The sequence below is a fragment of the Schistocerca piceifrons genome, chromosome 1 (genome assembly GCF_021461385.2).
Source record: "Schistocerca piceifrons isolate TAMUIC-IGC-003096 chromosome 1, iqSchPice1.1, whole genome shotgun sequence".
NCBI classification, from domain to species: domain Eukaryota; kingdom Metazoa; phylum Arthropoda; class Insecta; order Orthoptera; family Acrididae; genus Schistocerca; species Schistocerca piceifrons.
Genome location: NC_060138.1, coordinates 710,664,751 through 710,688,188, shown reverse-complemented (window position 1 = coordinate 710,688,188; position 23,438 = coordinate 710,664,751). Strand labels below are relative to the sequence as shown.

Below are 23,438 nucleotides of genomic sequence, written 5' to 3'. Positions count from 1 at the left end.
CATGAAGCTGGGCTACGGTCCCGCGCACCGTTAGGCCGTCTTCCGCTCACGCCCCAACATCGTGCAGCCCGCCTCCAGTGGTGTCGCGACAGGCGTGAATGGAGGGACGAATGGAGACGTGTCGTCTTCAGCGATGAGAGTCGCTTCTGCCTTGGTGCCAATGATGGTCGTATGCGTGTTTGGCGCCGTGCAGGTGAGCGCCACAATCAGGACTGCATACGACCGAGGCACACAGGGCCAACACCCGGCATCATGGTGTGGGGAGCGATCTCCTACACTGGCCGTACACCACTGGTGATCGTCGAGGGGACACTGAATAGTGCACGGTACATCCAAACCGTCATCGAACCCATCGTTCTACCATTCCTAGACCGGCAAGGGAACTTGCTGTTCCAACAGGACAATGCACGTCCGCATGTATCCCGTTCCACCCAACGTGCTCTAGAAGGTGTAAGTCAACTACCCTGGCCAGCAAGATCTCCGGATCTGTCCCCCATTGAGCATGTTTGGGACTGGATGAAGCGTCGTCTCACGCGGTCTGCACGTCCAGCACGAACGCTGGTCCAACTGAGGCGCCAGGTGGAAATGGCATGGCAAGCCGTTCCACAGGACTACATCCAGCATCTCTACGATCGTCTCCATGCTGCGAAAGGTGGATATACACTGTACTAGTGCCGACATTGTGCATGCTCTGTTGCCTGTGTCTATGTGCCTGTGGTTCTGTCAGTGTGATCATGTGATGTATCTGACCCCAGGAATGTGTCAATAAAGTTTCCCCTTCCTGGGACAATGAATTCACGGTGTTCTTATTTCAATTTCCAGGAGTGTATTCTCAGTTCGAGTAAAATAAATCTCCTTGAGAGGGAAAAGCTTCTGTGCACAAATCAGCACGGTTTTAGAAAGCATTGCTAGTGTGAAACTCGGCTTGACCTTTTCTCACATAAGATCCAGCGAACCGTGGATAAAGGCAATAGGAGGATTCCATATTCCTAGATTTCAATAACAGCGTTTCACATGGTGCCACATGGTCGACTGTTAACGAAGCTACGAACATACATAAAAGGTTCCCAGTTACGTGAGTAGCTCGAAGACTTCTTGAATAACAGAGCCCAGTGTGTTGTCCTCCATGGCAAGTGTTCATCAGAGACAATAGTATTGTCAGGAGTACCCCAGGTAAGTGTGATAAGACCGCCGTCATTTTTTATCTACGTAAATGATCTGGCGGACAGGGTAAGCAGCAGTCTGCGGCCGCTGATGTTGCTGCTGTGCACGGGGAAGTGTCGTCGTTGAGTCTCTGTGGAGTGGTAGTTTGTGTGATGAATGGCACGTAGCTCTAAATGTGGAAATATGTATATTAATGCAGATAAGTGGGGGAAAAACGCATCGTGTTCAATTAGAGTCTTAGTAGTGTGTTGTATGACATAGTCACGTCGATTAAATATTTATGCGTAACATTGCAAAGTGATATGAAATAGAATGAGCATGTCAGGACTGTAGCAGGGGAGACGAATGATCGACTTCGGGTCAGTGGGAAGATTTTAAGCAAGCGTTAAGGAGACCGCACGGAGGACACTAGTGCGATCTAGTGTTGAGAGCTGTTCGAGTGTTTGGGATCAGCATCAGGTCGGATTTATGGAAGACATCGAAGCAAACCGACGCAAGCTAGTAGATTTGTTACCGGTAGGTTTAAACAACATACAGCTACAACGAAGATGCTTCGGCAACTCATATGGGACTCACTGGAGGGAAGGCGACATTCTTTTCGAGGAGCACTGCTGAAAAGATTTAGAGAACCGGCGTTTGAGGGTGACTGCAGAACATTTCTACTGCCACCAACCTACATTCAGCGTTAGCACTACGAAGATAGATTAGAGAGATTAGGGCTCGTACGGAGGTATATACAGAGTAACATGTAACACGTCAGCCTCAGTTGCAAATAGAAACCACACTTTACCCAGTTTTCAGCCAAAACAATGTGGCCTTCTTCAGAAGCGAGTGACACTGAAGAAGGCCAAATTAATTTGGCTGAAACCTGGGTAAAGTTTGGTTTCTATCTGTAACTGAGACTGACTTGTTACAAGTTCAACTATCACAGTTGCTGACAGGGCTGCACAATCTTAAAAATTCCTCATATAAAGAGTGTTCGGAGACTCGCGTTACAAACTTCTAAGACTTGTAGCCACTTCTTCTAATCCATTGCGTAACTGTGGCGAAAAGGGTATGCGATTAGTCGGACGTTGTGGGCAATGATCATGATTAACGTCAGGAGCAGTCCTTCCGTTACCGTAAGCTTCGCCATACAGAGGTATCATTTCGTTATATTCTGCAAACGTGTACTCAACCAAGTTGCTCTAATACTCATAGACACGTGAATGAAGCTAGAGCCAGGTCAGAGAGGTAGGATAGGTGTCAAATGACATGATACGATCTGACGTAAGCACCTCCCATCCCGTGGCCAACGAGATGTGCGGCCCCTGCAATGAACTTGTGATGCCACATTAGTTGGCTTGTCCGCTACACTTCTAAGACTTCGCGAAGGTCTTAATTTTGCCGTGTGCTATCGAGAACTACATGCATTTAAAAGCGCATTCCAGAATTATTAAACTCTTCTGAAATAAGTACTCGGTCCCCGCCGGAGACAGCTGCTGGCTCTCGTAAGATCTACAGTCTCAAGTGCTGTGGTGTACGCACCACGGCCTGTCTTTCTCGTGGGCCTCGCCCCCATCGTAACTATCCTGTCGTATTTCTACCTAGCAAAACATATTTTCAAACGACTATAGCACGAAAACGGATCGTTTCCGGATGTGGGTTCCAATTCAAAATATTGCCTACTCAATCCCCTCTACAATGCTAGATGCTTGTAACGAAAGTTTCCGCACTCCCTGTAGACACCTCTTTTTGCGAGGAAAACTGCGGGCTTTCAAACAATATGAAATGATGGTGTGGTGGACCTCAGGTACGTACCCTCCGACTCGGAGTTGCAATATTAAAAGTTTTGGCTGGTTTCGTTGTCTAGGGGCTGGGGTACGTAGTTGCCGCATTACATGCCAAATACTGCTGAGTCTACAGTATACGATAAGAATATACACATGAATCGAATGGTCGAAGGTTTCTATCACTCGGCAATTGCGAATTATAAATGTAACATATAAATTTATAAATGAAAGACTGCAATTAAATAAAATCTGCAGGTACTATCTTAACGACTTTAAATAATGAGTACGACAGTAGAAGTCCTTTTGAGAATGCGGTATATTTCTGCAAAATACTTATTGGTGTCGATGGTCCAGCAACTAAATAAAATATAAGCTGAATAACAGGGAAACAATAGATTCCTACAGCACCGTAATTAGTTATGAACAATAACATAGCTCGCTAGACATTCACTTCTAAACGCACACTACGTCTTCACTGTAGAAACCTCGGAAATCTCACAAGTTCACAAGTCGGCACTCCGAAGTATTTCTACCTCTCGCGGCCACGCGCAATCCGCTCCACACTCCAAGTCTCTCCGGCGACCGTGCGTCCCTCACGCTGTACCGTCCCGGCACTTCGCGTTTCCTGTGCCGTACTCCGCAGAACTCTTCACCGGAACCCGCTTCCATCCAGTCTCCCCATCAACGAGCGCTGTGATTGGCTAGAGCGCTCGCGCCATGTCTTCATGCCAACATATCCACACAAACATAACGAAACACATTCGAAGTACTACATTTACATTTAAATAACTTGAAATTATATAAATATTCCTACGGCTGGACCATAAACACGCTCTAACGCGCAGTATTAGATACATAAACAATTTAAATAAACATATATCAAAGGAATAGAACAAAAGGTAGGCCAGTAGCCAAATGTCTCTGTGCTTTCTATAACACAGTAAATATTTAACTAATTTCTTCATGAATAGTATATCTCGGATATAAACAAAGAGCCGGCCGGTGTGGCCGTACGGTTCTAGGCGCTTCAGTTTGGAACCGCGTGACCGCTACGGTCGCAGGTTCGAATCCTGCCTCGGGCATGGATGTGTGTGATGTCCTTAGGTTAGTTAGGTTTAAGTAGTTCTAAATTCTAGGGGACTGATGACCACAGATGTTAAGTCCCATAGTGCTCAGAGCCATGTGATGCAATAAACAAAGACATAGACGAATGAATAGATTTATTAGCATGTTGCTATCGTCTTTTCGTGTAACTGTGGAATAGTTATGGCCTGACGCGATCGATTGTAATCGGCCACTTTCACCTCAAATAACTCATGTATTATGCAAGTTACATGCCTGTAATCCATACCAATTTAGGTTCACACTAATAGCTTTCTAAAGACACGACGATCGACAAAATCGGATCAAGCGTTTATATTTTGTAAATTCGTTTATTGGTGTTACTTGTATAATTTACCGTCAGTTACTAAACTTTAAACTAATAAAAGTATTAAAAATCTGACTACACCATCAGAATCGTCGTGCAAATAATATCAATGTACATGTTTCTTTTTGAGATATCATGGTCCATCTGGCTATTATTAATTTCTATATGAACTGTGAAATGTCTGCCATGATGGTTTCATAAAGCCCGCCATCTTTGGCCCTCCCGGCGCACAGCGTCACCAAGGAATTCCTAGCCACGTGGCCGATGGACCACGTGCTGGCTCTACCCCTCTCGTCCAGCTAACGTTCGGCACCACGTGTTTGCTGCCGGGCCCCTGCTGGCCGAGCGGCCCGTGCGGCCACTGCTTCCTCCGAACTTGGAATATTTTCAGGGCGCCACAGCTTGCCCGTTACCTCACAAAACAGAAAAGGGAACTAGTAGTGGCACAGGGTATCCTCCAAGAAGCTTGGGGGATATGTATGTACATGTAGATGTAGATTTTTATTCAGAATCTGAACAGTACGTGGGATCGAACCCAGAAGCTAGGATCTGTTGTTTAGTGGCCGGCCGAAGTGGCCGTGCGGCTAAAGGCGCTGCAGTCTGGAACCGCAAGACCGCTACGGTCGCAGGTTCAAATCCTGCCTCGGGCATGGATGTTTGTGATGTCCTTAGGTTAGTTAGGTTTAACTAGTTCTCAGTTCTAGGGGACTAATGACCTCAGCAGTTGAGTCCCATAGTGCTCAGAGCCATTTGAACCATTTTTGATCTGTTGTTTAGTAATCATAGACTTTCCCTCAGACCACTCGTCATTACATGGCTAGTAATAAACACTACGACAGCGACTGAAATTTGTAATCGTCAGCTATCTGGTAGTTCTAGCACGAGAAATGCATTAGTGCGTGAAAAACTGAATCGCCTAAAATTGTGTATGACAGGACTGCCGGTTGTAGAGGTGTGTGGTAGAGTTTTGAGGTGAGAGTGCAGCCCGCAGCGTTGACTCTGGACCTCTGTGGCAGGCTACCTGGAGCAGGGGCTGATGGTGCGCGACGCGCGGCAGCTGCGGCGGCACTACGTGGAGACGGGCCGCTGGCGGCTGGACGTGCTCAGCCTGCTGCCCACCGACCTCGCCTACCTGTGGTGGCCGCCCGACTCCTGCCACGTGCGCGTCCCCTGCCCCGTCATCGTGCGCGCCAACCGCCTGCTGCGCCTGCCGCGCATGAGCCAGTTCTTCGACCGCACCGAGACCAAAACTGGCTACCCCAACGCTTTCCGGATTTGCAAGGTAAACAACGACAAACATTTCTCATTTTACAAAATTATTGAATCTTTCGTGCCCACTTGTTGACAAACTGTCTACTGTCTTCTTCAGCCGTCGTTTGGTTGCTGATTTTTCTGACATTTCGTTAGCACGAGTGGATGGCATTCTTTTCAAACTAGCGCCCGCAGATTCTGCTGTAGCGCCGCTACCTAGTCTTTGAGTGCAAATTATGTCTTTAGCAAAAGTAACGAGAAGTAGTGAGGAAGCCGCCATGGAGTGTTTCGTTAAAAGCCGCGAGTCGATAGCCGCCAGTGTGGACTACAATAAAGACCACATGGGGTTTGCGAAGCCCCGAAAGCCGAGCACAGCAGTAAATTGTCTTCACAGCGGTAACCGTATAGCTAACGGGGCGATGTCACCACACCATGGCAAGTCTCTTGTGACTGTTTGCCGCGTTTCAGTGAAAGAAATGCGCGCCAGAGGAATTTAACAAAGTCTGAATTTCGAGGCAGGAGATCACTTCTCGTCGCCGGAATCCAGCAGCACCACTAAGATGCCGCAGCTACACTGGACAGCGAGATGACTGGCCATCGCCAGCAGAAACCTTGGGTTGGAGACAGGGCTACGCTTGCTGCCAGCACTTGGTGCCGCATCCCCGCTGACCTGACCTCGGTGCTTGCTGCCACTGACGCTGAGTCCTTGCCACACTTGACGCCGCAGTGCCAACCACTGCCTAACTACCGCTAGAGGGCAACGAGTCGCACAGTCATCTTCGCACACCATCGCGGTGATGTGAGTGGAGAAAGGGGCCACCGGGCCTCCACGACTCTTATGGAAAGTAGCTTAGTAGCTTGCCGCTCACATCAAGAGACACGGCCTCCAAAGTCTGCCGACCGCCCAAGTGCCTTGTGACATCAGCACCAAGATGGAGGCCGCCACCCTCTCACCAGCAGCAGCCAGGGACAACATAGAGAGAAGAGGTAGCCATACTACACTACTGGCCATTAAAATTGCTGCACCGAGAAGAAATGAAGATGATAAACGGGTACTCATTGCACAAATACGTTATACTAGGACTGACGTGTGATTACATTTTTACCCAATTTGGGTGCATAGATCCTGAGAAATCAGCACCCAGAGCAACCACCTCTGGCCGTAATAGCGGCCTTGATACGCCTGAGCATTGAGTCAAACAGAGCTTGGATGGCGTGTACAGGTACAGCGGACCATGCAGCTTCAACACGATACCACAGTTCATCAAGAGTGGTGACTGGCGTATTGTGACGAGCCAGTTGCTCGGCCACCATTGACCAGACGTTTTCAATTGGTGAGAGATCTGGAGAATGTGCTGGCCAGGGCAGCAGTCGAACATTTTCTGTATCCAGAAAGGCCCGTACCGGACCTGCAACATGCGGTCGTGCATTATCCTGCTGAAATGTAGGGTTTCGCAGGGATCGAATGAAGTGTAGAGCCACGGGTCGTAACACGTTTGAAATGTAACGTCCACTGTTCAAAGTGCCGTCAATGCGAACAAGAGATGACCGAGACGTGTAACCAATGGCACCCCATACCATCACGCCGGGTGATACGCCAGTATGGCGATGACGAATACTCTTCCAATGTGCCTTCACCACGATGTCGCCAAACACGGATGCGACCATCATGATGCTGTAAACAAAACCTGGATTCATCCGAAAAAATGACGTTTTGCCATTCGTGCACGCAGGTTCGTCGTTGAGTAACACCACAGCACGCGCTCCTGTCTGTGACGCAGCGTCAAGGGTAACCGCAGCCGTGGTCTCCGAGCTGCTAGTCCATGCTGCTGCAAACGTCGTCGAACTGTTCGTGCAGATGTTTGTTGTCTTGCAAACGTCCACATCTGTTGACTCAGGAATCGAGACGTGGCTGCACGATCCATTACAGCCATGCGGATAAGATGCCTGTCATCTCGATTGCTAGTGATACGAGGCCGTGAACCCACCGATTCCATATTCTGCTAACACTCATTCGATTTCGACCAACGAGAGCAGCAATGTGGCGATACGATAAACCGAAATCGCGATAGGCTACAATCCGACCTTTATCAAAGTTGGAAACTAATGGTACGCATTTCTCCTCCTTACACGAGGCATCACAACAACGTTTCACCAGGCAACGCCGGTCAACTGCAGTTTGTGTATGAGAAATCGGTTGGAAACTTTCCTCATGACAGTACGTTGTAGGTGTCGCCACCGGCGCCATCCCTGTGTGAATGCTCTGAAAAGCTAATGATTTGCATATCACAGTATCTTCTTCCTGTCGGTTAAATTTCGCGTTTGTAGCATGTCATCTTCGTGGTGTAGAAATTTTAATGGCCCGTAGTGTACGTCAAGTATTGAAGTCAATAAAAGCCATTCTTAAATGACAACAGTGTTTCCACGGGAGGAACTTCGGCCCCAACATGTACCTTCCCTTTCCCACTCCTCCCCCCTCCCCTTCAATATGTATGTGGGACATCAATATCCGAGGGCTTTTCCCAGGTCATCACCGCCGTGGTTCTTCCTTCAATATCTGCAAGTGTCATTTGTTGCAGCACGGGAATCCAGAATCCTTTCACGTTGAGGCTTTCCTCTTTCTTGTTGAAACTGTTGCCATACTTGTAGATTTACAAGACTTTCCTGAACAAACAGGCGTGGTAGCTCTTCTCCACAGCAAGAATTCTGAGTCCGCAAATTTTATTACATGGTCGGTCTCACGCAACACGTGCTCCGCCACGGTCATTTTCTCCACCTGTCCCAACATGCAATGATGTTTATGTTCGATGACCCTGCTGTGTGCAGTCATTCCAACGTAGACTTTTCCGCATGTACTGGGAATGCGATACACTCTCGACATTGCAAATGTGTCCCTTTCGTCCTTCGCGGATCTGAGACACTTTGATCTTCTTTGCCGGTATATAAATAGTCTTTACTCCGTGTTTGCACAGCGCATACGACCGATTCTATCCGCCACCCTTGGGATGTACGGCATTAAGGCTGTAGGCGACATCTCTTCTGCCGTTGTATTATTTTGCCAAGTGTTAGATCTTGTGGCACTTTTTATGTAAGTGCCGATGTACCCATTGCTGCTCAGAATACTTTCCAGGTGTTACATCTCGCTCCTGATATGCAGCGGCTCACATATTCGTCTTGCACACATTATGAGCCTATTAATCATTCCCATTTTATGGCTCGGATGATGATTTGCCAATTTGTGTAGGTATCGCTCCCTGTGGGTCTGTTTTCGATGCACGCTATGTGCGATGTTCTCACCATCCCTCATAACCAGCTCATCCAGAAAGAGTAGCTGTCATCATAGTAATCTTTATGTTGGTACGGAGACTGATCGGGTGTCTTAGGAAGTCACCGAGCTGTTCCTCATAAAGGTTGTTGTGCAAAAGAGCCACCACCCCCATTTGTTCATGGTAACCTTAGAAATGCAGAAAGGCACGAACATGACAACAGCTTCAGCAAGCAGGTGTCAAGGGGAGATCGACAGTTGCTATGACCAAAGAAAAGTTCTCGGACGTTGGCGCGCCACGTACATATATTCTGCGACCGCGATTTCGACGCCACCAGCAATGAAAGGCACTCTTGCTGACGAAACGTCAGAAAAATCAGCAAACAAATGTCGACCGAACGACCCGAGACATAACCCAATAGGCAGTTTATCATTTCTCATCTTCTTTTAGAACGGAATGCAGTAGCATCACAGTGCACATGTAGCCTTTCATAAAATTAAGCTCGCGATTGTAATTATCACCTTGTGGATATTATTTCTAATTCAAGTTGCCCATAACCAATCAGTAGTATCAAACACGTCCGTGAATCATCAGTTTTGCTCACTTAAAATCCACAGCGTCTCTCTTAAATCGAGTTTACGTGGTCGTGCAGGTTGTCCTGCTTTCATTATCTGGCAAATTTTATTTTTATTTTAACTCTGTGACCGGATGCCCTTCCTGCCGCCATAGTCGTCACTTACTCTAGGGCAGGGGACTCGTGAATGCCGAATGTCTGCGAATCTTACAAACTTTCTTCTGTGTGTTATTTGTATAGTATTTTCGGAGGAGAAGACTGACAACCAGTCCAGAATTTCCCTAAAAAACCATGGAATAGCACACAAAACCCACACTCAAACTGGCCAGTGGTTAATCCACCACGCGTTTTCGATACAGATCGCTGTCACCTCTCTGTCTCACAAGCTAGCGTGCTGTGGGTTAATGTATACGGGCAGGTCGTTTACGGTACACAGTCGACCAAAGAAATCGCTAAGTATTAAAAGGTCGTTGTAGATGTGCTGATTACCCGCCGTTCGCATTAAAGTGGCCTCTTCTGAGACGGGGCGGCACGCTGGCCCAGTTCGAATCCTCCCGGAGCACTAACGACGAGGGCTGACGTGCCGGCCAGCCTGGATGTGGTTTCTAGGCGGTTTACTATATTCCGCCAGGCGGCTAGCGGGCATTCCTATCAGGTATACACTGTGCAAACATTCAGAAAATATTCTCGCACTTGCAACGTAGAATTTATTCTAGGCTCAGGTAGATGGGGTACACTGATTCCGTCCTAGAGGTTGAATAGGAGAATGGTGATTTTACGTGTTTGGTCTCCTTAAGTCCCATTTTAAGCAGCAATATACAGGGTGGTCCATTGATCGTGACCGGGCCAAATATCTCACGAAATAAGCGTCAAACGAAAAAACTACAAAGAGCGAAACTTGTCTAGCTTGAAGGCGGAAACCAGATGGCGCTATGGTTGGCCCGCTAGATGGCGCTGCCATAGGTCAAACGGATATCAACTGCGGTTTTTTTTTAATAGGAACCCCCCTTTTTTATTACATATTCGTCCAGTACGTAAAGAAATATGGATGTTTTATTTGGACCACTTTTTTCGCTTTGTGATAGAGGGCGCTGTAATAGTCACAAACATATGGCTCACAATTTTAGACGAACAGTTGGTAACAGGTAGGTTATTTAAATTAAAATACAGAACTTAGGTACGTTTGAACATTTTACTTCGGTTGTTCCAATGTGATACATGTACCTTTGTGAACTTATCATTTCTGAGAACGCATGCTGTTACAGCGTGATTACCTGAAAATACCACATTAATGCAATAAATGCTCAAAATGATGTCCGTCAACCTCAATGCATTTGGCAATACGTGTAACGACATTCCTCTCAACAGCGAGTAGTTCGCCTTCCGTAATGTTCGCACATGCATTGACAATGCGCTGACGCATGTTGTCAGGCGTTGTCGGTGGATCACGATAGCAAATATCCTTCAACTTTCCCCACAGAAAGAAATCCAGGGACGTAAGATCCGGTGAACGTGCGGGCCATGGTATGGTGCTTCGACGATCAATCCACCTGTCATGAAATATGCTATTCAATACCGCTTCAACTGCACGCGAGCTATGTGCTGGACATCCATCATGTTGGAAGTACATCGCCATTCTGTCATGCAGTGAAACATCTTGTAGTAACATCGGTAGAACATTACGTAGGAAATCAGCATACATTGCACCATTTAGACTGCCATCGATAAAATGGGGGCCAATTATCCTTACTCCCATAACGCCGCACCATACATTAACCCGCCAAGGTCGCTGATGTTCCACTTGTGGCAGCCATCGTGGATTTTCCGTTGCCCAATAGTGCATATTATGCCGGTTCACGTTACCGCTTTTGGTGAATGACGCTTCGTCGCTAAATAGAACGCGTGCAAAAAATCTGTCGTCGTCCCGTAATTTCTCTTGTGCCCAGTGGCAGAACTGTACACGACGTTCAAAGTCGTCGCCATGCAATTCCTCGTGCATTGAAATATGGTACGGGTGCAATCGATATCGATGTAGCATTCTCAACACCGACGTTTTTGAAATTCCCGATTCTCGCGCAATTTGTCTGCTACTGATGTGCGGATAAGCCGCGACAGCAGCTAAAACACCTACTTGGGCATCATCATTTGTTGCAGGCCGTGTTTGACGTTTCACACATGGCTGAACACTTCCTGTTTCCTTAAATAACGTAACTATCCGGCGAACGGTCCGGACACTTGGATGATGTCGTCCAGTTACCGAGCAGCATACATAGCACACGGCCGTTGGGCATTTTGATCACAATAGCCATACATCAACACGATATCGACCTTTTCCTCAATTGGTAAACGGTCCATTTTAACGCGGATAATGTATCACGAAGCAAATAACGTCCGCACTGGCGGAATGTTACGTGGTACCAATTACTTAATACGTTTGTGACTATTACAGCGCCGTCTATCACAAAGCGAAATAAATGGTCCAAATACAACATTCATATTTCTTTACGTACTACACCAACATGTAATAAAAAATGGGGGTTCCTGTTGATATCCGTTTGACCTATAGCAGCGCCATCTGCCGGGCCAACCATAGCGCCATCTGGTTTCCCCCTTCAAACTAGACGAGTTTCGTTCTTTGTAGTTTTTTCGTTTGACGCTTATTTCGTGAGATATTTGGCCCGGTCACTATCAATGGACCACCCTGTATATTGTGGTGACAGAAGTCGAGCGATATGGCTGTAGTATCGCGTACACAAGATATAAAAGGGCAGTGCATTGGCAGAGCTGTCATTTACACTCAAGTGATTCATGTGAAAAGTTTCCGACTTGATCATGGCCACACGACGGGAATTAAAACTTTCAACGCGGAATTGTTGTTGGAGCCGGACGCACAGGACATTCCATTTTGGAAATCTTTAGGCAATTCAATATTCCAATATCCACAGTGTCAAGAGTGTGCCGAAAATACCAAATTTCAAACAGTACCTCTCACCACGCACAACGAAGTGGCCGATGGTTGTGACTTAACGGCCGAGAGCGTGGCGTTTGCTTTGAGTGTCAGTTATAACATACAAATACTGCGTGCAACAACCACAGAAATTAATGTGGGACGTACGATGAACTTATCTGTTAGGACAATATTGCGGAATTCGGCGTATATAGGCTATGACAGCAGACGGCCGACTCGAGTGCCATTGTTAACAGCATGGCATTGCCTGCAGCGCCTCTCTTGGGCGCGTGGCCGTATCGATTGGACGCTAGAAGACTAGAAAACCGTGGCCTGCCCTGATGAGCCCAGATTTCAGTTGGTAAGAGCTGATGATAGGGTTTGAGCATGGCGCAGACCCCACAAAGCCATGGACCCTAGTTGTCTACAAGGCACTGTGCGTGCTCGTGGTGGTTCCATAATGGTCTTGGCTGTGTTCACGTGGAATCGACTGTGTCCTCTGGTCCAACTGAACCGATCATTGACTGGAAATGGTTATGTTCAACTACTTGTAGACTATTTGCAGTCATTCATGGACTTCACGTTGACAAACAATGATTTTTATAGAAGACATTACGCCATGTCACCAGGCCTTAATTATTCGAGATCGGTTTGAAGGACATTCTGGACAATTCGAGCGGAAGATTTGGCCACTCATATCGCCCGACATGAATCCCATTGAACATTTGAGGGACTCAATCGAGAGGTCAGTTCGTGCACACACTCTTGCAAGGGAAACACTTTCGAAATTATGGATGGTTGTAGAGGCAGCATCGCATAATATTTCCGCAAGGGATTTCCAGTGACTTGTTGAGTCCGTGCCATGTCGAATTGCTGCACTGCGCGGGGCAAAAGGAGCGATACGATATTAGGAGGTATCCCATGACTTTTGCCACCTAAGCGTGTATGCTGCAATGGGGACCTCTACAGATAGTCGTATAGAATCAAACGGACTCTTAATGCGACAGTGAAAGTATCGTTGCAGGTAAGCTACCTTCGAAATTAGCCCGAAATTCAATTTTTCCGTGCAATGGGTAAGCGTCAAGCCATATGCAGCTGGTGGTACGGCAGGTGAATGAAAGACTACTGAAGAAATGATATTTCTAGTATGGAGAGCTTTTGATCATTTTATTTATTCCTTCCATTGCTACGGGTATTTCATGAAAAAAGGGCAACACGACTCTATATTCAGTACTTATTGAGTCATATCTGTCTCAAGCGTCAACAGTTTGGAGCAGTCGGTGTTGTCCCTGGTAACAAATAGTTCCCCAAATACATCTGGTTTTCGCAAAGTATGAGGATGGACAACGTGTTTCGTCAAAACTGAAGTGACATTATCATAAATGATGATTTGGTGCATTTGACAGGACGTTTGTGTAATAACGATTACACCGTACTAGAGTTTCTTCACTTTGGCGTAAGGGGTGTTCTTTTCAAAGGCATCAATGCACGTGGTCGTGGTGACGTAGATGGTACAACGTACGGCGTCAGACTACTACACACTTGTATCACTGCTCCAGCGCTTCGTTGGTAATCGCGGAGGAAGCTCTGCTGTTCATTTTAGGCAAGCCGACTGGGCACCTGTCTTCGATGCTGACGGAAGACTTCTGTCATCCACAGATGACTTTACAACTTATCCAGGTCTCTTCATTCTCCCTATTTTACAAGCACACATCACTGTCGTAGTTCCAAATTTACGATCGGACAAATTACATTTGCGAGCACTGTCAGCGTTGATCTCTCATACAACGTGTGCTTGTTGCAAAAACCGATGCACAACCACGCTTCCCGAGAGCCATTATGTGTATTTCGTGTAATTGAGGTGTTGTACAGGACGGAAGGAAAGAAAATTGATGATGAGGTAGAGCGAGGTAAGGGGCGTGGAGTCGAGCAAAATTTCCTAAAAGTAGTTCGGAAATGCACCGTTGCGGGGCTACGGCCATAAAACGGCAGCCTGTCATCGACAAACGTGCGGTAGTTCGTCTGGTAAGCGAACATGTTTCGGTGTGTCCAGCAGTCCGGTTCTCTACTCTTTAATACTTGTTAGAATAATAATTCATTCATGCTCTCATTACGTTAGCAAAAAAACTAAAACATGTGACCTTTAGATTTCATTTTTTATAACATTTCATCTTAAAGTAAAACATATCGAACAGCTTTCTGAAGTGATGTTTCTGCTGTACAGCTTATCTTAACAAACAACAAATAAACAACATTACCGTACTTTTAGCGTAGTTGATTTGAAACTGAACTTTGTCCTGTAAACACAACAGAAATTTCGCCTCTACTTAACCAGCCGCCGTCAGGAATGTAAAGTTTGCCTGGCTTGACTGTTTAGCTGAAACGATTATCTCCACCTAATTTAATTAATAACTGCACTCATCAATATAACTGTTATTAGCTGGAGCAAGCTGGTTTAAGTGCACACTCTGGCGCCCTCGTGCCTGGTTGGCTTTCATTTCATGACCGTAGTCTCACAACGCTGCATTTCCATTTGCTGGATTCAACGCTCCCTACCCTGTTCTGGCCTTATTATCACGCTGTTTTCTCCATTCTGTACACTGTGCGTTTGAGTGCTAATGCCAAAGATACGATACTTTATGCAATTTAAAATTGCAGGTTAATATGAAATACTTAGCATTGGTCATGAATAATGTAATGTAACAATCTGTCATCTGTGTTTCTAAAATAGTCAGAAGTCTAGATTAAATATTTATTCTACAACATGGACAAAGAATTTAATTTTCGTACATTTCTTATTTCAAGAAAGGACTTACTTGTTACTCGTAGCCTATTACGGGCAGGTGGTAGACATTTCACACGCTGAGCATCCATCCATAAGCAAATCCACTACGGCTTTTATTCTTGTAACGAACAAAAGACGAACCATAAATCAGGTAGCATTATAGCGAAAACCACAAACCGACTGATGATCTTTAAACAGTGACAAGTCGACAGCAATAATAGTGAGATTGTTACAGCTCCTACCCCACATGAACCATGGACCTTGTCGTTGGTGGAGAGGCTTGCGTGCCTCAGCGATACAGATAGCATTACCGTAGGTGCAACTACAGCCGTAATTTTTCCCGAGGGCATGCAGCTTTACTGTGGAGTTAAATGATGATGACGTCATCTAGGGTAAAATATTCCGGAGGTAAAATAGTCCCCCATTCGGATCTCCGGGCGGGGACTACTCAGGAGGACGACGTTATCAGGAGAAACAAAACTGGCGTTCTACGGAATGGAGCGTGGAATGTCAGATCCCTTAATCGGGCAGGTAGGTTAGAAAATTTAAAAAGGGAAATGGATAGGTTAAAGTTAGATATAGCGGGAATAGTGAAGTTCGGTGGCAGGAAGAACAAGACTTCTGTTCAGGTGAATACAGGGTTATAAATACAAAATCAAATAGGGGTAATGCAGGAGCAGGTATAATAATAAATAAAAAAAATAGGAGTGCGGGCAAGTTAGTGCAGACAGCATAGTGAACGCATTATTGTGGGCAAGATAGACACGAAGCCCACCCCTACCACAGTAGTACAAGTTTATATGACAACTAGCTCCGCAGATGACGAAGAGATCGATGAAATGTATGATGAGATAAAATAAATTATTCAGATAGTGAAGGGAGACGAAAATTTAATAGTCATGGGTGACTGGAATTCGATAATAGGAAAATGAAGAGAAGGAAACGTAGTAGGTGAATGTGGAATGGGGTAAGAAATGAAAGAGGAAACCGCCTGGTAGAATTCTGCACAGAGCATAACATAATCATAGCTAATACTTGCTTCAAGAATCATAAAAGAAGGCTGTATACATGGAAGAGGTCTGGAGCTACTGTAAGGTATCAGATAGATTATATAATGGTAAGACAGAGATTTAGGAGCCAGGTTTTAAATTGTAAGACATTTCCAGGGGCACATGTGGACTCTGACCACGATCTAGTGGTTATGAACATTAGATTAAAACTGAAGAAACTGCAAAAAGGTGGGAATTTAAGGAGATGGGACCTCGACAAACTGATTAAACCAGAGGTTGTACAGAGTTTCAGGGAGAGCATAAGGGAACAATTGTCACAAATGGGGGAAAGAAATACAGTAGAAGAAGAATGGGTAGCTTTGAGGGATGAAATAGTGAAGGCAGCGGAGGATCGAGTAGGTAAAAAGAGGAGGGCTAGCAGAAATCCTTGAGTAACAGAAGATATATTGAATTTAATTGATGAAAGGAGAAAATATAAGAACGCAGTAAAAGAAGCAGGCAAAAGGGAATACAAACGTCTCAAAAATGAGATCGACAGGAAGTGCAAAATGGCTAAGCAGGGATGGCTCGAGGACAAATGTAAGGAAGTAGAGGCATATCTCTCTAGGGGTAAGTTAGATACTGCCTACAGGAAAATTAAAGAGACCTTTGGAGAAACGAGAACGACTTGTATGAATATCAAGAGCTCAGATGGAAACCCAGTCCTAAGCAAAGAAGGGAAAGCAGAAAGCTGGAAGGAGTACATAGAGGGTCTATACAAGGGCAATGTACTTGAAGGCAATATTTTGGAAATGGAAGAGGATGTAGATGAAGATGAAATGCGGGATATGATACTGCGTGAAGAGTTTGACAGATCACTGAAAGACCTAAGCCGAAACAAGGCCCCAGGAGTAGACAACATTCCATTAGAACTACTGACAGGCTTGGGAGAGCCAGTCCTGACAAAACTCTACCATCTGGTGAGCAAGATGTATGAGACAAGCGAAATACCCTCAGACTTCAAGAAGAATATAATAATTCCAATCCCAATGAAAGCAGATGTTGACAGATGTGAAAATTACCGAACTATCAGTTTAATAAGTCACAGCTGCAAAATACTAACGTGAATTCTTTACAGACGAATGGAAAAACTAGTAGAAGCCGACCTCGGGGAAGATCAGTTTGGATTCCGTAGAAATGTTGGAACACGTGAGGCAATACTGACCCTACGACTTATCTTAGAAGAAAGATTAAGGAAAGACAAACCTACGTTTCTAGCATTTTCAGACTTAGAGAAAGCTTTTGACAGTGTTGACTGGAAATCTCTCTCTCAAATTCTGAAGGTGGCAGGGGTAAAATACCGGGAGCGAAAGGCTATTTACATTTTGTACAGAAACCAGTTGGAAGTTATCAGAGTCGAGGGGCATGAAAGGGAAGCAGTGGTTGGGAAGAGAGTGAAACAGAGTTGTAGCCTATCCCTGATGTTATTCAATCTGTATATTGAGCAAGCAGTAAAGGAAACAAAAGAAAAATTCGGAGTAGGAATTAAAATCCATAGAGAAGAAATAAAAAATTTGAGGTTCGCCGATGACATTTTAATGCTATCCGAGACAGCAAAGGACCTGGAAACGCAGTTGAACGGAATGGACAGTGTCTTGGAAGAAGGATATAAGATGAACATCAACAAAAGCAAAACGAGGATAATGAAATGTAGTTAAATTAAGTCGGGTGATGCTGAGGGATTAGATGAGGAAATGAGACATTTAAAGTAGCAGATGAGTTTTGCTATTTGGGGAGCAAAACAACTGATGGTCGAAGTAGAGAGAATATAAAATGTAGACTGGCAGTGGCAAGGAAAGCGTTTCTGAAGAAGAGAAATTTGTTAACATCGACTATAGATTTAAGCGTCAGGAAATCGTTCTGAAAGTATTTGTATGGACTGTAGCCATGTATGGAAGTGAAACGTGAACGTAAAATAGTTTGGACAAGAAGCGAATAGAAGTTTTCGAAATGTGATGTTACAGAAGAATGCTGAAGATTAGATGGGTAGATTACATAATTAATGAGGAGGTATTGAATGGAATTAGGGGGAAGAGAAATTGTGACAGAACCTGACTAGAAGAAGGGATCGGTTGGTAGGACATGTTCTGAGGCATCAAGGGATCACCAATTTAGTATTGGAGGGCAGCGTGGAGGGTAAAAATCGTAAAGGGAGACCAAGAGATGAATACACTAAGCAGATCCAGAAGGATGTAGGTTGCAGTAGATAATGGGAGATGAAGAATCTTGCTCAAGATAGAGTAGCATGGCGAGCTGCATCAAACTAGTCTCTAGACTGAAGACCACAACAACAACAGTTATAGCTGTCATGCTGGCTTTTTTAACACCCTTAGATTCCAAACAGACTGACTTTAAGGTATACGAAGGCAAGGGCGGCCGGGGAAATTTTTCCAGAGGGGAGGGTTGGGGGTCGCCACCAAGACTCTAAAATTGCCATTTCCGATATAAATGAGCCTGTCAGTTTCAAGACAACTCATGCCATTAGAACTAAATATTATAGATGACACAAGAAAACTTATTACTCTCCAGAGAACTGATGGTTATCCACTCATCATACGAGTACGATTAAAAACTCTATACACCAGTTTCCTGTTGGGCGCAAGCGCCCTCTCCTTCAGCACCTCGCGGACATATATGCACCAAGGCACAATACTGCCACCACCAGCCAGTGAATAGTCGTATATCCTGACTCGAGCGTCGACATGATATAGAAGGATACATTACATATCGGATCAGATAAACTAATTTCGTGATTGCGCAGCCTATCTGTTGTGCGTGTTACAAGTCGAACTGCAATCGTAACTGTAGAAGTTGCTGGGTCGCGAAGGAGACAGCTATAGGCCATTTGTTGCACAGATCTCAGTTTTACTAATTACCAATGAACGGCGTGTCCTCAAACACTTGAGTCGTGGCCAGTTGTAACTCGACATCTGAAGGAGGAATATCTACCAGGTACGCGACGCTACGTGACCACAGAGGACGCGCAAGCCGGAGGACCCGGACGCAAATCCCAGTGCAGACACTCTGAACTTTTCTATCCGTTGTTCCTGCACTGTCTTAAGGGTATATCGATACCCTTTTTTTAATAAAACTACAGCCAGCTACTTGGCGTACTGTTGCCAGAACTGAGAGGAGTTTTTGTCTCTCTTCGTCTCTCTGTCGACGTGACGCTGGTTTAACTCAAGTGAAGGATAAGGATTAGGTATCTCCTAAGTTGATTTGAGTTGAAATGCGGGTCCTGCTGACCGAAAAAGTTTTGCATCACCTCAGTTCCGAGAGTCCTGGAACCTGTATGGAAAATTGGAATAGAGATCGACATAAACATCATTTCCGCCCTTTTTATTGCTCTTGAAAACCGCACATTGCTTGTTGTACCATCATACTGCGAGACCTTTAGATTGCTATACACACCGGTACCTCTAACACCCAGTAGCACATCCTCTTGAACTGACGCATGCCTGTATTCATCGTGGCATACTATCCACAAGTTCATCAAGGCACTGTCGGTCCAGATTGTCCCACTCCTCAATGGATACTCGGCGCAGATCCCTCAGAGTGGTTGTCGGGTCACGTCGTCCATAAACAGCCCTTTTCAATCCATTCCAGGGATGTTCGATAGGGTTCATGTGGAGAACATGCTGGCCACTCTAGTCGAGCTATATCGTCATCCTGAAGGAAGTCATTCACAAGATGCGTACCATGGGGACGTGAATTGTCGTCCATGAAGACGAATGCCTCGCCAATATGCTGCCGATATGATTGCACTATCGGTCGGACGATGGCATTCATGTATCGTACAGCCGTTACGGTGCCTGGATGACCACCAGCGGCGTACGTCAGCCCCACGTAATGCCACCCCAAAACAGCAGGGAACCTCCACCTTGTTGCACTCACTGGACAGTGTGTCTAAGGCGTTCAGCCTGACCGGTTTGCCTCCAAACATGTCTCCGATGATTGTCTGGTTGAAGACATATGCGACAATCATCGTCGAAGAGAACTTGATGCTAATACTGAGAGGTCCATTCGGCATGTTGTTGGTCCCATCTGTTCCGCGCTGCATGGTGTCATGGTTGCAAAGATGTACGTCGCCATGGACGTCGGGAGCGATGCTGCACATCATGCAGCCTATTGCGCACAGTCTGAGTTGTAAGACGATGTCTTGTGGCTGTATGAAAAGGAATATTCAGTAGGGTGGCATTGCTATCAGCAATCTACACTCAGCTGGCGGCTACACGGGTAGCGGAGGCTGTGTGGCGTGGACTGGGCGGTTTTTTAGGTTAGAAGGCCTCATGAAAGTGCGGGGTGGGCTGCAATCTCAAAGGGTGCATGGCAAATACAGGACGTGCTTGGATCAAAGAACAGTCGGAATTATAGTTGTAAATTGTTGTAGTTGTGCTGGGAAAGTCTCTGAGCTTCAAGCGCTAATAGAAAGCACAGAAGCTGAAATCGTTATAGGTACAGAAAGCTGGCTAAAGCCTGAAATAAGTTGTGCAGAAATTTTCACGAAGTCTCAGGCGGTGTTCAGGAAAGACAGATTAGGCAGAATTGATGGTAGAGTGTTTGTGTCTGTCAGTAGTGGTTTATCTTGTAGTGAAGTCGAAGTAGATTCTCCGTGCGAATTGGTATGGGTGGAGGTTATACTTAACAGCCGAACTAAGTTAATAATTGGCTCCTTCTACCGACCCCCAGACTCCGATGATATAGTTGCTGAACAGTTCAGAGAAAATTTGAGTCTCGTAACAAATAAATACCCCACTCATACGGTTATAGTTGGTGGGGACTTCAACCTTCCCTTGATATGTTGGCAAAAATACTTGTTCAAAACCGGTGGTAGGCAGAAAACATCTTCCGAGATTGTTCTAAATGCTTTCTCCGAAAATTATTTCGAGCAGTTAGTCCAGGAACCAACGCGAATTGTAAATGGTTGCGAAAACACACTTGACCTCTTAGCCACAAACAATCCAGAGCTAATAGAGAGCATCATGACTGATACAGGAATTAGTGATCACAAGGTCGTTGTAGCTAGGCTCAATACCGTTTCTTCCTAATCCACCAGAAACAAACGCAAAATAATTTTATTTAAAAAAGCGGATAAAGTGTCACTAGAAGCCTTCCTAAGAGACCATCTCCATTCCTTCCGAACTGACTATGCAAATGTAGACGAGATGTGGCGCAAATTCAAAGATATAGTAGCAACAGCAATTGAGAGATTCATACCTCATAAATTGGTCAGAGATGGAACTGATCCCCCATGGTACACAAAACAGGTCCGAACGCTGTTGCAGAGGCAACGGAAAAAGCATGCGAAGTTCAGAAGAACGCGAAATCCCGAAGATTGGCTAAAATTTACAGACGCGCGAAATTTGGCGCGGACTTCAATGCGAGATGCCTTTAATAGGTTCCACAACGAAACATTGTCTCGAAATTTGGTAGAAAACCCGAAGAAACTCTGGTCGTATGTAAAGTACACAAGCGGCAAGACGCAGTCAATACCTTCGCTACGCAGTGCCGATGGTACTGTTACCGACGACTGTGCCGCTAAAGCGGAGTTACTGAACGCAGTTTTCCGAAATTCCTTCACCAGGGAAGACGAATGGAATATTCCAGAATTTGAAACACGAACAGCTACTAGCATGAGTTTCTTAGAAGTAGATACCTTAGGGGTTGCGAAGCAACTCAAATCGCTTGATACGGGCAAGTCTTCACGTCCAGATTGTATACCGATTAGGTTCCTTTCAGATTACGCTGATACAATAGCTCCCTACTTAGCAATCATATACAACCGCTCGCTTACCGATAGATCTGTACCTACTATTGGAAAATTGCGCAGGTCGCACCAGTGTTTAAGAGGGGTAGTAGGAGTAATCCATCGAACTACAGACCTATATCATTGATGTCGGTTTGTAGTAGGGTTTTGGAGCATGTACTGTATTCAAACATTATGAAGCACCTCGAAGGGAACGATCTATTGATACGTAATCAGCATGGTTTCAGAAAACATCGTTCTTGTGCAACGCAGCTAGCTCTTTATTCGCACGAAGTAAAGGCAGCTATCAACAAGGGATCTCAAGTTGATTCCGTATTTCTAGATTTCCGGAAAGCTTTTGACACCGTTCCTCACAAGCGACTTCTAATCAAGCTGCGGGCCTATAGGGTATTGTCTCAGTTGTGCGACTGGATTCGTGATTTCCTGTCAGGAAGGTCGTAGTTCGTAGTAATAGACGGCAAATCATCGAGTAAAACTGAAGTGATATCAGGTGTTCCCCAGGGAAGCGTCCTGGGACCTCTGCTGTTCCTGATCTGTATAAATGACCTGGGTGACAATCTGAGCAGTTCTCTTAGGTTGTTCGCAGATGATACTGTAATTTACCGTCTAGTAAGGTCATCCGAAGACCAGTATCAGTTGCAAAGCGATTTAGAAAAGATTGCTGTATGGTGTGGCAGGTGGCAGTTGACGCTAAATAACGAAAAGTGTGAGGTGATTAAATAGTACAATTCTCAAGGCTGTCAATTCAACTAAGTACCTGGGTGTTAGAATTACGAACAACTTCAGTTGGAAAGACCGCATAGATAATATTGTGGGAAAGGCGAGCCAAAGGTTGCGTTTCATTGGCAGGACACTTAGAAGATGCAACAAGTCCACTAAAGTGACAGCTTACACTACACTCGTTCGTCCTCTGTTAGAATATTGCTGCGCGGTGTGGGATCCTTACCAGGTGGGATTGACGGAGGACATCGAAAGGGTGCAAAAAAGGGCAGCTCGTCTTGTATTATCACGTAATAAGGGAGACAGTGTGGCAGATATGATACGCGAGTTGGAATGGAAGTCATTAAAGCAAAGACGTTTTTCGTCGCGGCGAGATCTATTTACGAAATTTCAGTCATCAACTTTCTCTTCCGAATGCGAAAACATTTTGTTGAGCCCAACCTACATAGGTAGAAATGATCATCAAAATAAAATAAGAGAAATCAGAGCTCGAACAGAAGGGTTTAGGTGTTCGTTTTTCCCGCGCGCTGTTCGGGAGTGGAATGGTAGAAAGATAGTATGATTGTGATTCGATGAACCCTCTGCCAAGCACTTAAATGTGAATTGCAAAGTAGTCATGTAGATGTAGATGTAGATGTTCCTCCAAGCCGTTATCCATAGGTAGCAGTCATCCACTGCAGTAGTAGCCCTTGGGCGGCCTGAGCGAGGCATGTC

General features: G+C 45.4%; 1 protein-coding gene across 1 annotated transcript in view; it reads left to right on the top strand.

The window, feature by feature from the left end:
* LOC124793790 (cyclic nucleotide-gated cation channel subunit A) overlaps positions 1–23,438 on the top strand; it is a 595,917-nt gene that overhangs the window by 99,563 nt on the left and 472,916 nt on the right. The window contains exon 3 of the mRNA XM_047258047.1: positions 5,382–5,647. Within this exon, the coding sequence (XP_047114003.1) occupies positions 5,382–5,647 (266 nt within the window). The remainder of the gene's footprint in view (positions 1–5,381; positions 5,648–23,438) is intronic.